Source organism: Morus notabilis, unplaced genomic scaffold (assembly GCF_000414095.1).
Source record: "Morus notabilis unplaced genomic scaffold, ASM41409v2 Scaffold637, whole genome shotgun sequence".
Taxonomy (NCBI): Eukaryota; Viridiplantae; Streptophyta; class Magnoliopsida; order Rosales; family Moraceae; genus Morus; species Morus notabilis.
In genome coordinates, this window is record NW_010362898.1 from 180,591 (window position 1) to 198,149 (window position 17,559).

General features: G+C 33.9%; 2 protein-coding genes across 6 annotated transcripts; one reads left to right on the forward strand and one right to left on the reverse strand.

Moving 5' to 3' along the window:
- The first annotated feature begins 1,699 nt into the window (after positions 1 to 1,699).
- Positions 1,700 to 5,848, forward strand: LOC21396074 (RNA pseudouridine synthase 6, chloroplastic). 5 transcript variants are annotated; one of them, XM_024168939.1, is made up of 10 exons: positions 1,700 to 2,029; positions 2,502 to 2,630; positions 2,737 to 2,991; positions 3,084 to 3,165; positions 3,468 to 3,583; positions 3,704 to 3,758; positions 4,209 to 4,320; positions 4,523 to 4,701; positions 5,050 to 5,375; positions 5,647 to 5,848. In XM_024168939.1, exons 1-9 carry the CDS (start codon positions 1,794 to 1,796, stop codon positions 5,332 to 5,334), a joined length of 1,449 nt encoding a protein of 482 aa, XP_024024707.1. In that variant the 5' UTR covers positions 1,700 to 1,793; the 3' UTR covers positions 5,335 to 5,375; positions 5,647 to 5,848. The 5 variants fall into 5 exon arrangements, with proteins under 5 accessions (XP_024024707.1, XP_024024708.1, XP_024024706.1 ...); XM_024168940.1 differs by lacking the exon at positions 5,647 to 5,848 and adding an exon at positions 5,620 to 5,641; XM_024168938.1 differs by lacking the exon at positions 5,647 to 5,848 and having other exon boundaries at positions 5,050 to 5,569.
- A 1,044-nt stretch (positions 5,849 to 6,892) lies between these two features.
- On the reverse strand, positions 6,893 to 11,548 carry LOC21396076 (beta-glucosidase 47). Its single transcript, XM_010103159.2, has 10 exons — positions 11,473 to 11,548; positions 11,149 to 11,223; positions 10,247 to 10,334; positions 9,097 to 9,349; positions 8,817 to 8,932; positions 8,483 to 8,738; positions 8,045 to 8,147; positions 7,830 to 7,938; positions 7,294 to 7,495; positions 6,893 to 6,949 (listed from the first exon to the last, which is right to left on the reverse strand). The coding sequence occupies exons 1-10, from the start codon at positions 11,531 to 11,533 to the stop codon at positions 6,893 to 6,895; spliced, it is 1,320 nt and encodes a 439-aa protein (XP_010101461.2). The 5' UTR covers positions 11,534 to 11,548.
- Between the last annotated feature and the right edge of the window lie 6,011 nt (positions 11,549 to 17,559).

A 17,559-nucleotide genomic window follows, 5' to 3' on the forward strand; every position in this document is an offset into this window, starting at 1 on the left:
AACAAAAATAAATAAATTCGAAGAGGAAAACCTTAAAAACCAAAAAATTCCAAGACGGACAAAAATAAAATTTATAAAACTTCCAAATAAAATTTATAAAACTTTCAGAGAGAAGAAAACGTAGAAACTCCACGGAAACATAACTAATGAGATTAACTCATATATCACATAACAAACCGGAAGAAAGCCCAACAAATCTCAAACGAATTTCTTTTTTTAAAAAAAGAACCCTACAGGGCGAAAAATACCCAGACGACAGAAAATGTAGAACGAACAAAAATTTTCAGACAGAAGAAAACGTAAGAACTTGACAAAAAAATAACCCATAACCTCAACCCATTTATCACATAGGAAACCCAAAAAAATCCGAAATGAACCCAACGAAAAACAAACCCAGAATCCAGAAAGAAGAAAACGTAGAAACTCCACCGAAACATAACCAATGAGATTAACTCATATATCACATAACAGACCAAAAGAAAGCCAAAAAATCTCAAACGGAAATTGAAAAAAAAAAAAAAAAAAAAAAAAAAACCCACAAAGCAAAAATTACGCAGACAACAAAAAGTGGAGAACGAACAAAAATTTTCAGAGAGAAGAAAACGTAAGAAATTGACAAAAAAAATAACTCATAACCTCAACCCATTTATCACATATAGGAAACCCAAAAAAATCCGAAATGAACCCAACGAAAAACACATCCAAACCCAGAAACATAAAATCGGAGGAGTAATTAGAACGAAAACACAATAAACCATAAGAAACCATAATGAAAACGAAGAGGAAGTGTGGAGAAGAAACGAAGAGAAGCAACTTCAGAAGGTAAGAGATTGAGGCGTAAAAGCTTCAACGAAAGAAGTGGGAAGCTTCTGGAGAACAATTAAAAAAAACCACCGCATCAAATGACAAAGAAAGCAGAACAAAAAAAAAATTCTGAGAACGAAACCCAAATTAGAAAATAAAACCACAAAAAAATCAGAGAACGAAAAACAAAGGAGCAGAAGCTAAAGGACCGACAAAACAAAAAAATTTCAAGATTTAAGACAACTGAACTACGCGCCGGAAGAAGAGAAGAAAAAAATTGTTCTTGCAAGGAAAGCAAAACCACAAAAAACGAAATCATAGAAAGGAAACCAATCGAAAAGTCCAACAGAAGACAGGTGGTGTTCACACCGCAAGAAGAGAGCCAAAAAAAAAAACAAAGAAAAAAACCAAACTCAAAGACAGCTGGGCACACTTTCTCACGCATAACTCTCTCTCTCGGCAGAAAAGCACCAAAAGCCCAAGGCAACATAAACTGAAAAAAAATCAAGACCGAGGGCAAAATCGTACAAACATATCAAAGCCCAGTTGAAATTCCAAAAGCTCGCACCCAGCAAAAGAAGAGAAAAAGAAAAAAAGGGGCAAGACAGACATTTCGCAGCGGAAAGGTAAAAACGCCGTACACTGTTCATAGAACAGTAACTTCGGTATAAACAGACTTCGTGCCTCCTTTAGGAGTATGTATAATAATATATATATTAATGGTTTGTCCGAAGAACATGTGCCTATTGTTTGTGCAAGAAAACGACATGTCGTTTGGTGGTACAACGACGAATCAAACTGACCTTGTCCTTGCGTTTTGAATCGGACTATTCGGAAGGCCTAACTAAACAATCGAACGGTCCTTCCTGTTTCATGTTGGAACCCAATCCTATTCCCTAACCCCGTTTTTTTCCGACACCAAAATCTTGGTTAAACCTCAGAGTTCTCAAACACACTACCGTTCACTCCGAACGCCACCAAAAGAATTCATGGGGTCGGTGAGTTTCGCCTCACTGTTCGCCAATGGTTGCCGGAGTTTTAACTCCCGGCCGGTGGTCGTCGTGCGCTCCTTAGGACTCCGACTCTCTCATGTCTCTCTCCCTCAACACTCCAACAAGCTTCTTCAGGTCGGTTGGAATTCCCACAGCCCAAATAAAAGACCCTTTGCTTGTCAATCCACGACGACAGATGTTGCCCAGATTAATCCGGCTTCTTCTCTAAACTGGTACCTTAAACTTTTCACATTTTTATTGCTTTTCTGGTTCTGGGTATTTGAGATTTTTGCTTATTTCTTAAACTATGGTAGTTTGTTTGAGCAAAAGAAAAGAAGTTATTAAGTTTGAGTCTTTCAGAGAACCGCTTATTTTCTCTATGTAATTGTCACATTTGCTAGTATAAAAACGTTGCCACGATCCAGATTTTCAAGCAAAAAGACTTTCCTTGTGTTTCCAAATGAATATTCTCCCAATCGTCTTGTTGCTTGAACATCTTGTGAAATACTAATTCTATATATTCTCAGCGTCTTGTGTTTAGTGCATTTCTTTATATTATTATGTCCTTTTTTTTCCTGCTAATTATTTGGCTTGTTAGTAATTTATAAACATGTATCCTTAGTTTCGTCTATTGTTTGTTTAAATACTTTTTTTTTTTTTTTACCATTTGGTTTTCTGACTTTAAAAGACTTGAATTGATATCAGTTATCCAAAATATGATCGCTTGCTTCCATGTCCCTCACACAATTTGCCTCCAAGAGTTGAGCACTTGGTTGTCACAGAAGAAGGGCGTGTTCTGGATTATATTTGTAAAGCTCTGGATCTTCCTCCTCTGTAAGTTCCGCGGTTTAGTCATCTTGTAACATTGTTGTTAAGAATTTTGTTTTCTGTTAATAGTCGAGATCGAATAACAGAGAGAGAATTTTTCATTCTTTGTAAGGTTTGTTGCAGATCTCATCCATTTTGGAGCTGTGCATTATGCCCTCGTATGTCCAAAGCCTCCTCCAACTGCAACCCCAGAGCAAATAAAGGTGTTTAAAGAAGTCACTGCGCCATCTGTTTTGAGAAAGAGAGCTTCCATCAAAGGAAAAACAGTACGGGAAGCCCAGAAGACATTTCGGATAACCGACAGGGAACAGTTTGTCGAAGCTGGAACATACTTGCGTGTACATGTACACCCAAAGCGGTTTCCCAGGTAAAAACTAAGAACATTGTTTTTCGGATTTTTAGTCCATGGATTTTATCTACGCTCTTCTTGTTGACACCTAGTCACCTACATTTAATCAGGTGCTATGAAATTGACTGGAAGTCGAGAATAATAGCTGTGGCTGAATCCTATATTGTTTTGGACAAACCTGCTGGTACATCAGTACGTAACAAATCCATTAGTTTTTTTGAAATGCTACATATTTTTTTTATTGTCTATAATTTGAAAAAGTTTGTCCACATACACTGAATTTAAGATGCTTATCTTCTCATCATAGTCAAGTAGCGGTGGGAAAAATTTTAGGTGTTTGTCTTGCATGGCAGCATGTGAAAAGTTATTTAAACGAGAGTCACATACATATTTGAACTGAGGAACTTAAAATTCTGACAAGAACTCTCATTGTCATCATATTTTTCTCTAGACTTTCATTTACACCATGTATGATTTGTTTGAATTTTGATCAGGTAGGAGGAACCACAGACAACATTGAAGAAACTTGTGCGACCTTTGCAAGTCGTGCCTTGGGATTAACAACCCCATTGAGGACTACACATCAGATTGATAATTGTACAGAGGGATGGTATTGTATCTTATTGTACTTGCTGTGGTGTGATTTTGTTTATTTATTTATTTATTTTTATTGGTTAATGTGTCAATGTGATGATAGATATGGAAATAATGCTGGTAAATTCTTTTGCAGTGTTGTGTTAGCTAGGACCAAGGAATATTGCTCAGTTTTTCATGGAAAAATCAGAGTAAGTTTTATGTAATTTCATTTCTTGCAATGTTGCCCTTGTAGGGATTGCACACAACATTAACTCAGAAGCAGTCCAGTCTTTGGCTGTTGTGATCCTATCCTGCGCGTGTTTCCCCCACCGAAATGAATGCAGAAACTGAACTTTCATGTTTTACAATTGTACGATTGTATAGAACTTGAGAACATAAATCCTCCATCCAGTTTTCCTGTCTTGGCTCTTTGTCCATCAAATTATTTTCTACACGTCGTCGGAAGTTCTGAACAACAATAACTATTACCTCTTCTGAATCCACTCCGCTTGACAGTTCATTAAAATCCTGACCCGATTTGTTGTCAGAGAGTAATTAAGTAGACGGAGAGCAAGACAAGAAACATATGGATCTGGATTCTCTCTTGTGATAAAAGTTGTGTGTAATTTGGACCTTCCCCCCGTTTTTGAACTCATCAGGAGAAAACAGTGAAGAAGCTATATCTTGCTCTGGCTGCTGCTCCTTTGCCAACTGGAATAATTACTCACTACATGCGTCCAATTAATATGGCTCCAAGACTCATTTCAGAAGGTAACTATCTCTTGTAGAAATTTATTGCTGAATACAACCAATGAATAAAGCTTTCTTTTACCTCCTGTATTGTGGTAGCTATAGATACAAGGGTATCTTCTTTGCAAAGGCAATTGCGTAAAACTTTGTCATGTTAATCAATGGTTTTTAAAGGAACTCTTTTCCTGCCTTATACTGACCTACATAAAACCCAAACTTTGAGGCGTTGCAGATTTTGTTGAAGGGTGGTACCTTTGTAAACTAGAGATCATTGAATGCAGAAAGATTCCCTGGCCAAATAGTGTAACTGAAAATAAATATTGTATTGAAGATTCTCATTGGCCCTCAAAAGATTACGCATTTGAGTGTAAGATCAACCTTTTGACTGGTCGGACTCACCAGGTAAGAAGCGACATTTCTTTTGACTGAAAATAACTTTTATATTGCAGATACTTTTTCCCCCTCTTTCAGTATTCATTCTCTTGCTACTATGGTTCGCAAGATGGTGATCGTGGCACGTGATGTAAAATTTTTATTCTACACTTCCTGAAATATGGTTCTTCAGCTATGCTTTTGGAGAACGTTATTATTATTTTTAGTGGGTTGGAACCTTAATCATAAGGTTCATTTTGTATTTTTCACCTAGAATGCAACTGATAGTAAGTAAGCTGAGATAAGTTGTAGGATAATTTTCTCATAGGAGACGGGACCAAAATATTGCTTTGGTACTGATTAAGTCTTGTTATGCAGATTCGAGCACAGTTAGCAGCCTGTGGTGCACCGATAGTGGGTGATTCAACATACATGCCGGCTGCACTTGTGGAGATAACCAGTCCAGGAGTGAACCCATTTGGAAAACATAGGAAACTTTATTCAAGTGAGGATGACAAAGAAATGGCCATAACAGAGTGGATTGCACGGCATGGAAAGGAACCAAGTGTTTCCATTGGTCTTCAAGCATGTCAGATATCATGGGATGATGGACAACACATCTATGAGGCTGGAGCTCCTTGGTGGAGAAGACAAGAAACTTGAAGTAGGAGAATTAGAATATTATAGATCAAGTGCAAAGTCTGGTAATTTCTCAAGCCGAACTCTATCGGTTCATAGTTTACCATCATATTTTATGTGGGAGAACCCAGGAGTAAATCCACTCTTTCAAAAGGAGAAGAATAAACCTTTTATTCTGCAACAAATGCACTTCATCTGACAAGCCAGAAATTATAAATTGAACTAATTATTCCATTGACATTTTACAATGTTCGCACAGTTTCACAGGTTATTTTTTCCGCTTGAAAAATTTGCTTTTTCTTTGAGCAGGCTTCAAATTTCATTTAGGCTTTCTAGCTTTCTCATTTTAAGGTGATTGTACCCAACATCCTAAGCTTGTATGGTGATATCAGATATGCAATACCGAAGAGGTAAGCATTAAGTGCCTGACATGTAAGGTAAACAGCAGTCATTTCATTTTTTCCGTATACACATATGCAAGCATGTAACAAAAAGTATGTTCGCAATTCTCTCCAAATTTTACTGAGTAACCAGTGTAAACCCCTCAATATTGGAAGTATCCCTGTTATATTGTGGCATTAGGGTTTTTCCCTTGTGCTTTGAGATGAATCGCTTGTACCAAGGTGCTGATAATTTCTTGCTTCTCTTAGTGTAGCATAATCAACATGGTGAAGTCGAAACCTTACCTTGTATCCTTACGTCCACTTGAAATTCTCGAGCAAGGACGTCACGTGCAATCCATTTCTAAACACGTAGAACTAGAATGCATTAATTAATAACACTTTGTTATCTATAGTTTTGTGTCATACCTCGCTGCTCTCAAAAGGTCATCTAAGTAGTCAGCCATAAACTTCACTCTATTGACATCACGTAGAGCTTCTTCGATGGTAGTATTCGAATTCTCATAACAGCCATACCCTACTAGAGCCAAAATTTCATTGCCACAAATATGTATATGAAATGAGCAAGGGCATCCATGTACGTCCCTGTCTATGTCCATTTTTTTCTATTACATATGCAATCATTTTCTCCATTCCTGGTGGGTAAACAATTCTGCCGTGCCCTAGAAACAGAGAGAGAGAGAGAGAGAGATCAAATAGATATTGTTGGTATAACAAGAAAGAGGTTCATATAGGCAGATTCTCTAACAAGGATGCCATTTCTTTCTGAACTTTGTTGGTATAAAACCATCTGTCCATGACTCCAATTGCAGGTTCACATGGAGAAGAGATGCAGTCTTGGACCTAGTAACTTGTGTAGTGATTGATGCCAATGAAATCCAATCCATAAATCCTAGTTTCTCTGTCACTAATTGGAAATTTTGGTAATTTAGCCGATTAAATTTTTTTTTTTTTTTCATTCAAATAGCATGTGGCTTTTGGTGGACGAGGAAGCGCAGTCCAATTAGTGAAGTGGGCCCTCTGAATTAGTTCTTTTGTTCATTGTAGTAAATGGACGGATCACTCATTGCCCATATTCTCTCACTTACGTAGTATGATGCAAGTGAGTCGAACCATGACCTTGCTGAGGAAAATGAGCCTTACCATCATATCAAATGAATGGTCACGAGTTAATTCTTTCATCATTCTGTGTTCTTTCTTCTCGTTATGTAGTTTTTGCCCTTTTGGTGATTCCATTCCTTTCCAAGAAAAGAACGAAGCAGAAGAAAAAAAGAAGAGAAAAAATTAGTGGAATTTGTGCACATATTTCAAATGTTTAAACAAAGAATAAAGATTAAACTAGTCCATTTACAGTAAACCAGTTTCACGGCCCTGTTCATTTCGCTGATTTGAGTTTAGAATTCGAGTTGAAATGCGATTTTATGTAAGTGCTTTTTACTGTAATAAAAAAGTTAGATGTGACTGTTTCTAAGAGCTTTTTACTGTAGCAAAACTTGAATTTTAAACTCGAATCAGCGAAATAAACGGGGTAAACTTGAAAAATATGATATATTGACTCCTATGTAAGGTGTACTTATTTTACATCTGCTTCCTTGAATACACTTTGGCATTGCTTCGTTTCATTAGCAATGAACTGTCTGTACCAGTCAGCTGAGAGTCTTGCACTTCTCTTGAGAGTGGCATAATCGACATGGTAGAGTCCAAAACGCTCCGTGTAACCACTAATCCACTCAAAATTATCAAGCAAGGACCAAGCAAAGTAGCCTCTCACATCTGCTCCTTTTCTGCTATATAAAAAAATAATAATAATAAAATAAAAAGAAAAAGAAGAAGAAGAAGAAGTTGCCCTTTTGATCACTTTCAAAATCTGTTAAAAATTAAAAACCGGAAACAAGTTTGAAACGTAATGGTTTGAACTATTTTGGTTTGAAATGGAAAATTAGAAAAAACCAATGGCTCAAAAGTTTTGGTCCAAACCACTTGAAAAGAAGGGGGTGTAAACTCAGATTTGTTTTTTGGTTCGAAACATCGAATCAATGGTAGTTAAAACCACTTGAGCTGGTTTACCAGACATAAGCTTGTTCTATATGTTATTTAAAGGAGTTCCAAGTACCGTACCTGACTGCAGTTGCTATAGCATCTAAGTAGGACCTCATGTAGTCCACTCTCTTGACATCATTCAGTAAATCTTCACGTTTGAAATTGGGTTTTTCCTTATAACCATACCCTTTAAATAGAAAGACATCATCAGATATTTTTGTTCCTAAAATGACAGATAAATTTGCACTTTTACACTTTGATCAGATTCTTTGATTTCTAATCATCATACTCACCGTTTTCTGTGATGAACATTGGTGTGTTGTTGTACCTGTCTTTTATGTACGTTATAATCTTTTCCATTCCTTGGGGATAAACATATATCCAGTCAACTTCACTCTGCAAATTAGCATCAATGAGAAGGTTCTGTACTTGATGATTCTAATACTATTCTGTGCCAAGAATATTAGAAAAATCATAATAATATTAAAAATGTACGTTCACATTTTTAAAAGGGTCGCTTTAGTACTTTAAAGCCTTTTTTTCGAGACATAAAATGACTAAAATGCACTTTGAATTAGTTAACCACAAAAATAAAAATCAAAGCATAAACTTTTAAAATATATTTATACGTATTACTTTGTCTTCAAAAGAAATCCTATATCAGAAATTAATTATGAACGATTCTTACATTTTGATTAAACGTATGAGAAGTCGTTAACGAGATTACGCACCGGTTCTCCAATAAAAAGCCCATCTTTCTGCGCAATTCGTAGACTCAAACCTTCCGTCTTAGAAGCTCCTGCTTTGGGTTCACATGTAGAAAATTTACAGTCTTTTGCATAAAAACTGGTATAGTGATTAATGCCAATAAAGTCCAATCCATTCTTCAGCTTCTCCATATCATCTTTCGAAAACGCGGGCAAATGGTCTCCCAGAATCTCTTTCATTTCCGCAGGATATTTCCCTAGTATAATTGGGTCCAAAAACCTGCATTTGAGCTTTTTTCAATCAGGGGATTTTTTTTTTTCTTTTTTTTACCATGTCTTGAATGAATTATATCTTTACCAGTTCATATAGAAAGACAGAGCCCTCTCAACTGCTAATTTATCTTCCAAGGAGTTGCTGAAAGGTTCGTACCACAAGCAGTTCATAACAATCCCAATACTTCCACCTTGAGTTTTCTGAACGATTAAACAAAGTCATTTTAAGTATCTACAGTCCAAAAAACATTATTGCTAATTGCCCGAAAATGCGAGGCAAACATATTCTAGTAAAGACGTTCATCATGACTCTCGAAATCACGTGCCTAAGCTAAACCTTGGAAGAAAAAATAAAAAAAGTTGACCTGATATTTGGTTCGGTAAAGATGGACAGCAGAAGAGTGTGACAAGATGACATTATGGGCAGCGATAAAAGGCTCGGTGGTGGAGTCTCCGGCGGTACAGTTCCCAAAGGAGGGACAGCAACGAGATGGTGGGTAAATCCCAGACCTATACCCTCGAATAACTGCAACGTTGGGCTCATTGAAGGTCGCCCAGTAGTTTACTCTGTCACCGAATGATCTAAAACACATATCTGCGTAGTATCTGAAATCCTCCCTGCATTTTTATCATTTTCCAGACCCAATTTATTTGGCGCTTTTTACTCCCCGATGATTTCCAAAAAGAAAAAAAAAAAAAAAATAGATACCTTTAGACCTGAATATTAGAGATGAGTGGGTATTTAGTATTTGCAGTAGGCAAATCTACGACTATATTTAAAAATGAGATTCGTGTTGCTAACTAACTAGGTATTTAGCGGCATGCTTAATGCTTTGCCCCTGGATTCTTAAAGAAAAGAGCAATAATAATTTATTTGGAGCATTATGCAACACTTTTTTAAATTTAAAGTTCTAATTTTTGTTCTTCAAACGAGCTTACATGACATGCACAGGAATATTTGATCCGAATTTTAATAACTATAATTGATTTTGGGACATTTTGCGATACTTAATTAAATTAAGGGTAATTTATCAAGATTAAAAATTTAAATCTAACCTGCCAATTCAGAGAGAGCTCAAAGAGTTTTAAGGTAAAAGGACCTAAGCCTTAGAGGTGTCAAATCAGAGGTGTTGGCTTTCTAAACTTGAATTTATATGTTTATGACTTTCGTGGCACCGCCGCTGTGGTGGAACTCGATTGTTATTCTACGTCATGTTTATTTTACTAATTTATTTAAGTTTTATTACAGTAAAAAATTCTCATAAATAGTCACGTTTAATTTTTTTATTACAGTAAAAATCTCTCATATAAAGTCACATCTCAATTCGAATCACTTAAGCCCCTAATCTACATGCTAATCATGTTTATTTTGAATTAGAATGCACAAATTTCAACTCTACACTTTAAGGTATAATCAAGTGTGAATTTACTATTAAACTATAAGCGTTATCGCTGTACATCTGCACATATGTATGCGTATTTATTAAAGTAGAATAAGAATATACTGCTACTTACTGCACTTCTGGACTTAGCCATGCTCCATATCTTTCTTCAAGTTCCTGAGGAATGTCGTAATGACTCAATGTCACAAAAGGCTGGATTCCTGTAGCGAAGAATATCTGGTAATTACACTGCCGAATCGTGACATGTGTGTGTATGTATACGTATACATATACATATACATATATATATATAAATATATAAATAATAGCAGAATCAACCTTTCTCAACAGCAGTAATTATACACTATTTTTTTTTTTAAATAAATAACATGGTTTTTTTTTCTTTTTATTTTTATAACTTTGCATTTTGAGGTTATAAAAAATAATATCTTATGTTTTGGAGTTTATCTTATTTATACCTCTAGATTTCGAACTTATACTCAAATCTTATCTTTAATCAGTAACAATTAAAATCCATCCAAACACCCTCAGTAAATAAAAAGAATAAGAAAACTTCGTAAAATAGGAGGATATTTGAGTATTTTTCATAGCCAAAATAAATCTTTAACTAAAAATGGGTAAGTATTTAATATGATTTTGAAATGTGAAGCTATAAATAAGATACAATTTAAGATATAAAGTATATGTTTTTTAACCTCTCAAAATGCATGGTAAAAGATGAAGAAAAAAAAAAGAGCATAAAACCTACCATATATATATAAATAAGGAAAGTAAAATACAAAAAAAAAAAAAAAAGAGAAAAATTTAGTGAGAGCATATATATAAAGATATTAAATTTTAGTGGAGGTGAAATTGAAAAGCAAAAATATTTAGTTGGTCAATTTTAGTTTTAAAATAGTCAGTGGGGCGGGTGCTCCCACTGGTTGCAACACAGCTTTGCCACTGTATATATAGTACTATGCGAAATTTATCGAAATTTGTTGGCAATTATATAGAGAGGTGATTAAAAATGACCTCTGCCCAGGAGAGCGTCAATGAGCTTGTTGTAATAATCAATGCCTGCCCCGTTTACTTTTCCAAATCGTCCCTCTGTTTCAGAGTTTGAAAGGAGTAGTCAGTAGTTAAGAGGGCGTTTGATAGAGAGATTCATTTTCTGATTCGAATCATGATTCGTGATTCGTTACAGTATTTTTTCTCACAAAAAAATACACATAAATCAAAAATGATTCGAATCACATGATTTGAATCTTCAAACCAAACGAATCAGAGATAAGAAAATTATGTCAATATAGATAAACTGGTCGGAAGCTCTTTTAAGGAAACAAGAAGAACTTTTACTTGGTAAAATTCTTGCCCATGATATAGAGAAACGGTAGCTATTCACTCCCACGTAATTCATAAGATTCAAATCTTCCTGTTTAATATACGATGTCATCGTGATATAATCAGTATTTTAGTCAAGGAAAAACATAAAGGAAAGTCAATAATATTTCTTATCATTCCATGGAGTAGTATTATTATGTGGCCATTCTAATGTAGTATCATGTCAGTGATGACCATCAGATCTGTGATATCATGATATGCAACTTTTATTTGTCAATGAATATGCATGTGATTTGACAAATAATTACAAATGAGACAGAAAAGACATTTGATGTGATTGAGAAAATAAGTGGGCACTAAAACCAGTGATACAAAAGTAACAAGTCAAAAATGCCGGATATATTTGTTTTTTCTTAAGATTCGTTTGATATCTCCATTTAAATTATGATTCTAAAATTAAAATTATAATAATTTATAATTTTGAGTTTAAATTATAATTTTAAAATTAAGATTTAGAATTAAAAATTTAAATCATCTTAAATTAAAAAAATGATGGTTTTAAAATTATAATTTAAATTAGTTTAAAACATCACATTATATTTTAAATTATGATTTAAAATTATTGTAAATAAACATTGATTCTGAATTAGAATTTAGAATCATAATTTTAAATCGATCTACCAAACGTACTCTAAGATTTAAATCATAATTAAAGTTTTTTTATTACAATATTTTTTTATAAAAATTAAATTCAATTATCTTACTATATTATTTTCTATCACATAAAAAATTTAATTATAATTTGAGTTTTTTTATAAGCAATTGTGATTTGAGTTTCACATCATTTATTGCTTTACTTTTTCTCAGGGTGGTGGGTCAGTGCCATGCCAAAATGTTGAATTTTGCTCCTCTTTTTGTTTATTTTTTTAATTTATGAAAGAGCCATTCATTGAAGCTTATTAGGAAAGAAACAGAAAACAAATAAAGCCCGCAGGCAGAAGAGAAGCATGACAGGACGAGATAAATTAAGGCTATATTTATTTTATTAATTTAAATTTTATTACAGTTAAAAGTAAAGTCACATTTAATTTTTTTATTACAATAAAAAATTTTTATATAAAGTTATATCTTAACTCGAATTAAAAATTTAAATTAACGAATTAAACAGACCTTAATTCTTTTCTTTTTATACACAGATATATACTCAAAAGAGAAAAATTCATTGAAAAAAGTTTTTAAAAAAAACCACTGAACAAAACGATAAAAAATAGGGTCAAAAATTTGTTTAAAGGGTTAACTAAAGTATTGAACTAAACTGAAAGTCCAAATTAAGTTAATAATTAAACATAAAAACTAAATATACAATAAAATATTTTAAGAATTTGTTAAAGTTTGAAATTATATAATTTTAAGGGACCACAATATAAAGAAAATGAAAGGAAAACTTTAATAGCGGGATGAGTTTTTTTTTTTAGTGCATTTTTATGATCATCAACGAGAGTAACAAAACATTGTAGATGCAGAGGTTTAGGCCTCGTTCATTTCGCTGATTCGAGTTTAGAATTCGAGTTTTGTTACGGTGAAAAGCTCTCACAAACAATCATATTTAATTTTTTTACTACAGTAAAAAGTTCTCACATAAAATCACATCTCAACTCGAATTAAAAACTCGAATCAGCGAACTGAACGGGCTTATGTTCTTTCTTTTTTAGAGTTGAGTTAGAATTTGAGAAACATAGTAGATATAGAGGTTTAAATTCGTTCTTTTTTAGAGTTTGAGTTAAAATTTGAGTTAAAAAATAAACTCAAGTAATACGAGAAAAAATTATAATAAAAAAATTAAATTTAAATTTTTATGAAAAAAAGTGTTGTAATAAAAAATTTAAATGGTAATTGAGACCTTAAACGTGGCTTAAGTGTATAGTACGTTACCTCAAAAAGATGGTATTGATCGACAGCTATATCTCCGGTGGTTCCGTCTATGATTTTACCTTTGACAAACCCATAACATAAACCCCTCAATATTATAAATGTTATTAGAGGGAAAAATTCCTTCTGGAAAATCACTAGAAGCGAAATGAGCAATCTAACCAGGCTTATGGGTGAAAACGTCCCAGTTGTTAAGGCCTTTACCATCAGTCAGAAAAGCTCCTTCATACTTGGAAAAAAAAAAAAAAAAAAAAAAAAAAAAAAAAAAAAAAAAAAATAAAAAAAAAGGGTTTTTTTTTTTTTTTTTTTAAAAAAAAAAAAAAAAAAAAAAAGAAGAAACGAAAAGTCATAATTAAAGGGTTTTTTTGTTTTTATTTTTTCAATTCCAACGAGTTGTTTGGGAAAGAAAAGTAAGGAATTCCAAGTTAAAACCTGATAAGAAGAAGACGCTGTTCCAAAGAGAAAAGTGTTGGGAAATGAGGATGAAACTGAAGAGCTTCCTTTCATTGATATGGGAATATAGCATGAAACCATGAGGATTAATGATGAAAAGCATATTAAAATTCCGAGCTGAAGGTAGTGAGATAAAGATGCTGAAATCTCCATTACAAATAGAATTTGTTGCGGAAATTAAGATGACTTTGCTGAGAATCAACCAGGCAAATAAAACAGAAAGCACTGAAGACACAACTTTTTCATAAAGAAACTTTTATAGGTGGAATGCCTCTAACTAGATCTCAACAGTGTATAACAGCAGATCTGAGAGTGTATTTATAGCCAATCAGAAGAAAATTATATATATATATATATCAGGAATTGGCCTACAGTCATCATACATGTCAGCATTTCTAGGCCTTTTTCAAGTAGATACCACAGATCTAGTTTTACTTTTTGCTTTATTATTATATTCGATATCATTACTATTAGTGGTGTCAAACGTCACGTCCAACACTAGGTTTATTAGTGGTGTCAAGTCTGGTTCAGGCCCTTCACGGTCGGTCCCGGTCTTTATATTTTTTTTAAATTTAATTAAAAAAATATATTATATACTTTTAAAAGATATAATTTTATTAAATTAATATAATAAGAATAAATACACATAAATAATTGTCTCATTAAAAATATTACTAAATAAAATCTATGAGGAGATCGGGACAAAACTTTAGCGAATGAAAAAAGAGTGCAGTAGTTAGGAATAATAAATTACAAACCTAAGTGCTTTTATAAGATTATGTTATTTTTAAGTTAGAAAAATATTCTTGCATTGAATCATTTGTGTATTGTTATTTTCGTCTTCTGGCATCTTCTCAATCTTTAACGCACATTAGCTCCTCCAAGATATCTTGATGCATTCTGCTTCTCTTCTCGTCAAGAATTCGGTTGCTTGCGCTAAAAGTTTGCTCCGATGCTACCGTTGACACTTGAGGTGTCAGAATATCACGAGCTATTACGGACAGTGTTGGAAAATGATCGGTCTTACTCTTATATCACTGTAAGATGTCTAGTTTGTCGTAATCGATTACAAAATTTACTTCAAAATATTTTACTAGTTCGGTAGACGCTTGTGTTGATGACGATCTTGTTGTTTTCTCTTTCTTCTTCAAGAAACTCCACGACGATCCTTTAGGCCCCGAACTGCTAGTTGACGACGAAGTTCCCTGTTCTTTTTTACCTGTGCTGTATTTTGCTGTATACAAACTAAAAACATTTTCTAACATTTTCTTTGCGTCAGTAATAGTTAGTTGCATATCTATTTCTAAATTTTCTACTGTAGCAGTCATAATAGTTCAGTCCCATCTACTACGCACCTAGGATCTAAAATGGTTGCCAATGCATATAACATAGACAACCTGATTATAACTTTTAAATTTATTTTTCATTAACTTAACTATATTTCTAAAAAGTTCTGTACCCCTATAATAAGAAAATGTTTATGAAATATTAAATAGTTGACGTAAAACTAAATGTGCAGTAGGATAATAAACTCCAGAAAGTAGGATAATAATTCATTACATAAAATATTTTCATGCAATCAGAACGAGTTGTGTTTCTACTTACTCGTTTAAATTATGGGCAGAAGGCTGTCTGGATGAATTCTTCGAACGACGCATCATCTGCAAAAAAAAAAGAGGCAATTCGGCACTAGCTAGAAATTTAGCTAGTGTCTCACGTGCACGTTGTGCATCGTATGTAAAAGTTTGTAAACCCTATGATATGAGTGATAGTGTTTGTTGGCAGGAGTCCACACTCCCACCTTGGTGCAACGGTAGACATACTTTCCAATGTCTATCCAGATGACTAGTACCCCCACCATTTTTATTAGAAAAATATTTTTTACAATATTTACAGACCGCACGAATTTCCATTTCACCTGTTTTTTGGGGCTCTTATGTGAAATGCTGCCATGCCGAAAAAGTTCGCGGTCTTTTTCCCCTGCTGCGTTCTCCAGCTTCCTCATTGTGCACTGAAGCATTATCCACCTAAGCATTTTCTGGTTCAGTGGGGGGTGGGGTTGGGAGGCATCATTTCTTCCTCAAAAAATACCTCATCACCAAGCTTAGGAAGAGCAGTGAAATCAGAGAAGTTTGGTGCGGCCATTTTCTGAAAATTGATTGAACTTGAACTTTGTAAATGAAAGAGCAAGAAAATGAGTGAACGCGAGAAAAAAGCTTAGAATCAAAATCAAAGATACAAGTTGAGAGATAGAATGAGAGTGAGATGAGAAGTTGAGAGTGAATTGTTGTGTGGGATTTATGGTGGAATTAAGGGGTATTTATAGAGGATTTAGGGTGGATTTTCAAATTCTTGTCATTGGGCCCTTCGCAGCCCAACAGGCGGCCCGTGACAGGCCTAACGGGAGGCCCGTCACGTGTCAAACGGGAGGCCCGTCACGTGTTAAACGGGAGGCCCGTCATGGACCAAACGGGAGGCCCGTCATGTGCCGCCCGTTGGGCCCACGAAGGGCCCACGAGAGGATTTAGAATGGGCTGTTTCATGGGCCGTTTCGCGGGCTTGGGCCTGGCCGAACAAGGGCCGAATCAGGGCTTGTGTCGGGCCGAACACGGGCCATGCCGCGGGCCTCCACGGGCTAGGGCTGAGCTTGGGCCGCGGGGGCTGAGAAGCTGAGGCCCAACCCTAACCCATTACACGTTTCGAGCCAGCACAACCCGTAACAATAGCGAAACGGGCCGTGCCAAATTCAACACTATTACGAGCTAAGCCGGGCCATCCATGAACGGCCCGACCCATTTGACATCTCTAATTATTATATAACATGTTATTTAATAATAATTTTATTGTATTATATTAAATATATATTATATTCTAATTATATATAATATTATTATATTATATATTATTATATAATATGTTATTTAATAATAATTTTGTTGTATTTTATTAAATATACATTATGTATATTATAATATAATATAAAACAATCACAGGACTCAAATCTAGGATCACAAAGATAAAGCGGGAGAGGACGTACCCATATTTGTACATCACTGATAAAGTAGTTTATGGTACATAATATATAAAAATATATATATATCTTTAATATGAATTATTTAAAATATAATATTTCTTTATATATTTTATGTTATATATAGCAATTTCGTTAATGCTAGGCCAACTACAATTATTATGGGTATTCTATTACAAGTGACACTTATTATTGTACATAAAGTCTCGTTTATTTTATTAATTTGAGTTTTATTATAGTATAAAATTTTTTAAAATAATCACATTTAATTTTTTATTATAATAAAAATTTCTCATATAAAATTATATTTTAACTCGAATAGAGGTTGTTTAGTTAGGGGATTCATACCTCAATTCGAATCATAGTTCATGATTCGTTACAATGTTTTTTCTCATAGAAAATATACGTAAATTAAAAATAATTTTAATCTTATAATTCTAATTCATGAACCAAACGTCTCTTAAATGGAACACAAGATATGCTTTACTATTACATTTTGTCCCTAGCAAGTAGTCCTTCTGTTGACGGAGACAATCGAATCAAATCACTGGTTTCAGAATCCAAAATATCTTTGCATGACAGGCACAATTTTGATAATTTTTTTTTTTTAAAATTAGATTGAACTTCACAAGCTATGCACGTGGGGTGTGTTAAGTTAATTATCGAGTTATTATGAAAACTGTATAAAA

Coding starts and splice junctions, on each gene's coding strand:
- LOC21396074 (XM_024168939.1), top strand. CDS start 1,794: ATGGGGTCGGTGAGTTTCGCCTCACTGTTCGCCAATGGTTGCCGGAGT. Junction 3,166..3,467: donor ACAAACCTGCTGGTACATCA/GTACGTAACAAA, acceptor AATTTTGATCAG/GTAGGAGGAACCACAGACAA. Junction 4,321..4,522: donor TCCAAGACTCATTTCAGAAG/GTAACTATCTCT, acceptor CCAAACTTTGAG/GCGTTGCAGATTTTGTTGAA.
- LOC21396076 (XM_010103159.2), bottom strand. CDS start 11,533: ATGAATTACGTGGGAGTGAATAGCTACCGTTTCTCTATATCATGGGCA. Junction 8,933..9,096: donor TTTACCGAACCAAATATCAG/GTCAACTTTTTT, acceptor TTAATCGTTCAG/AAAACTCAAGGTGGAAGTAT. Junction 8,739..8,816: donor CTGTCTTTCTATATGAACTG/GTAAAGATATAA, acceptor GCTCAAATGCAG/GTTTTTGGACCCAATTATAC.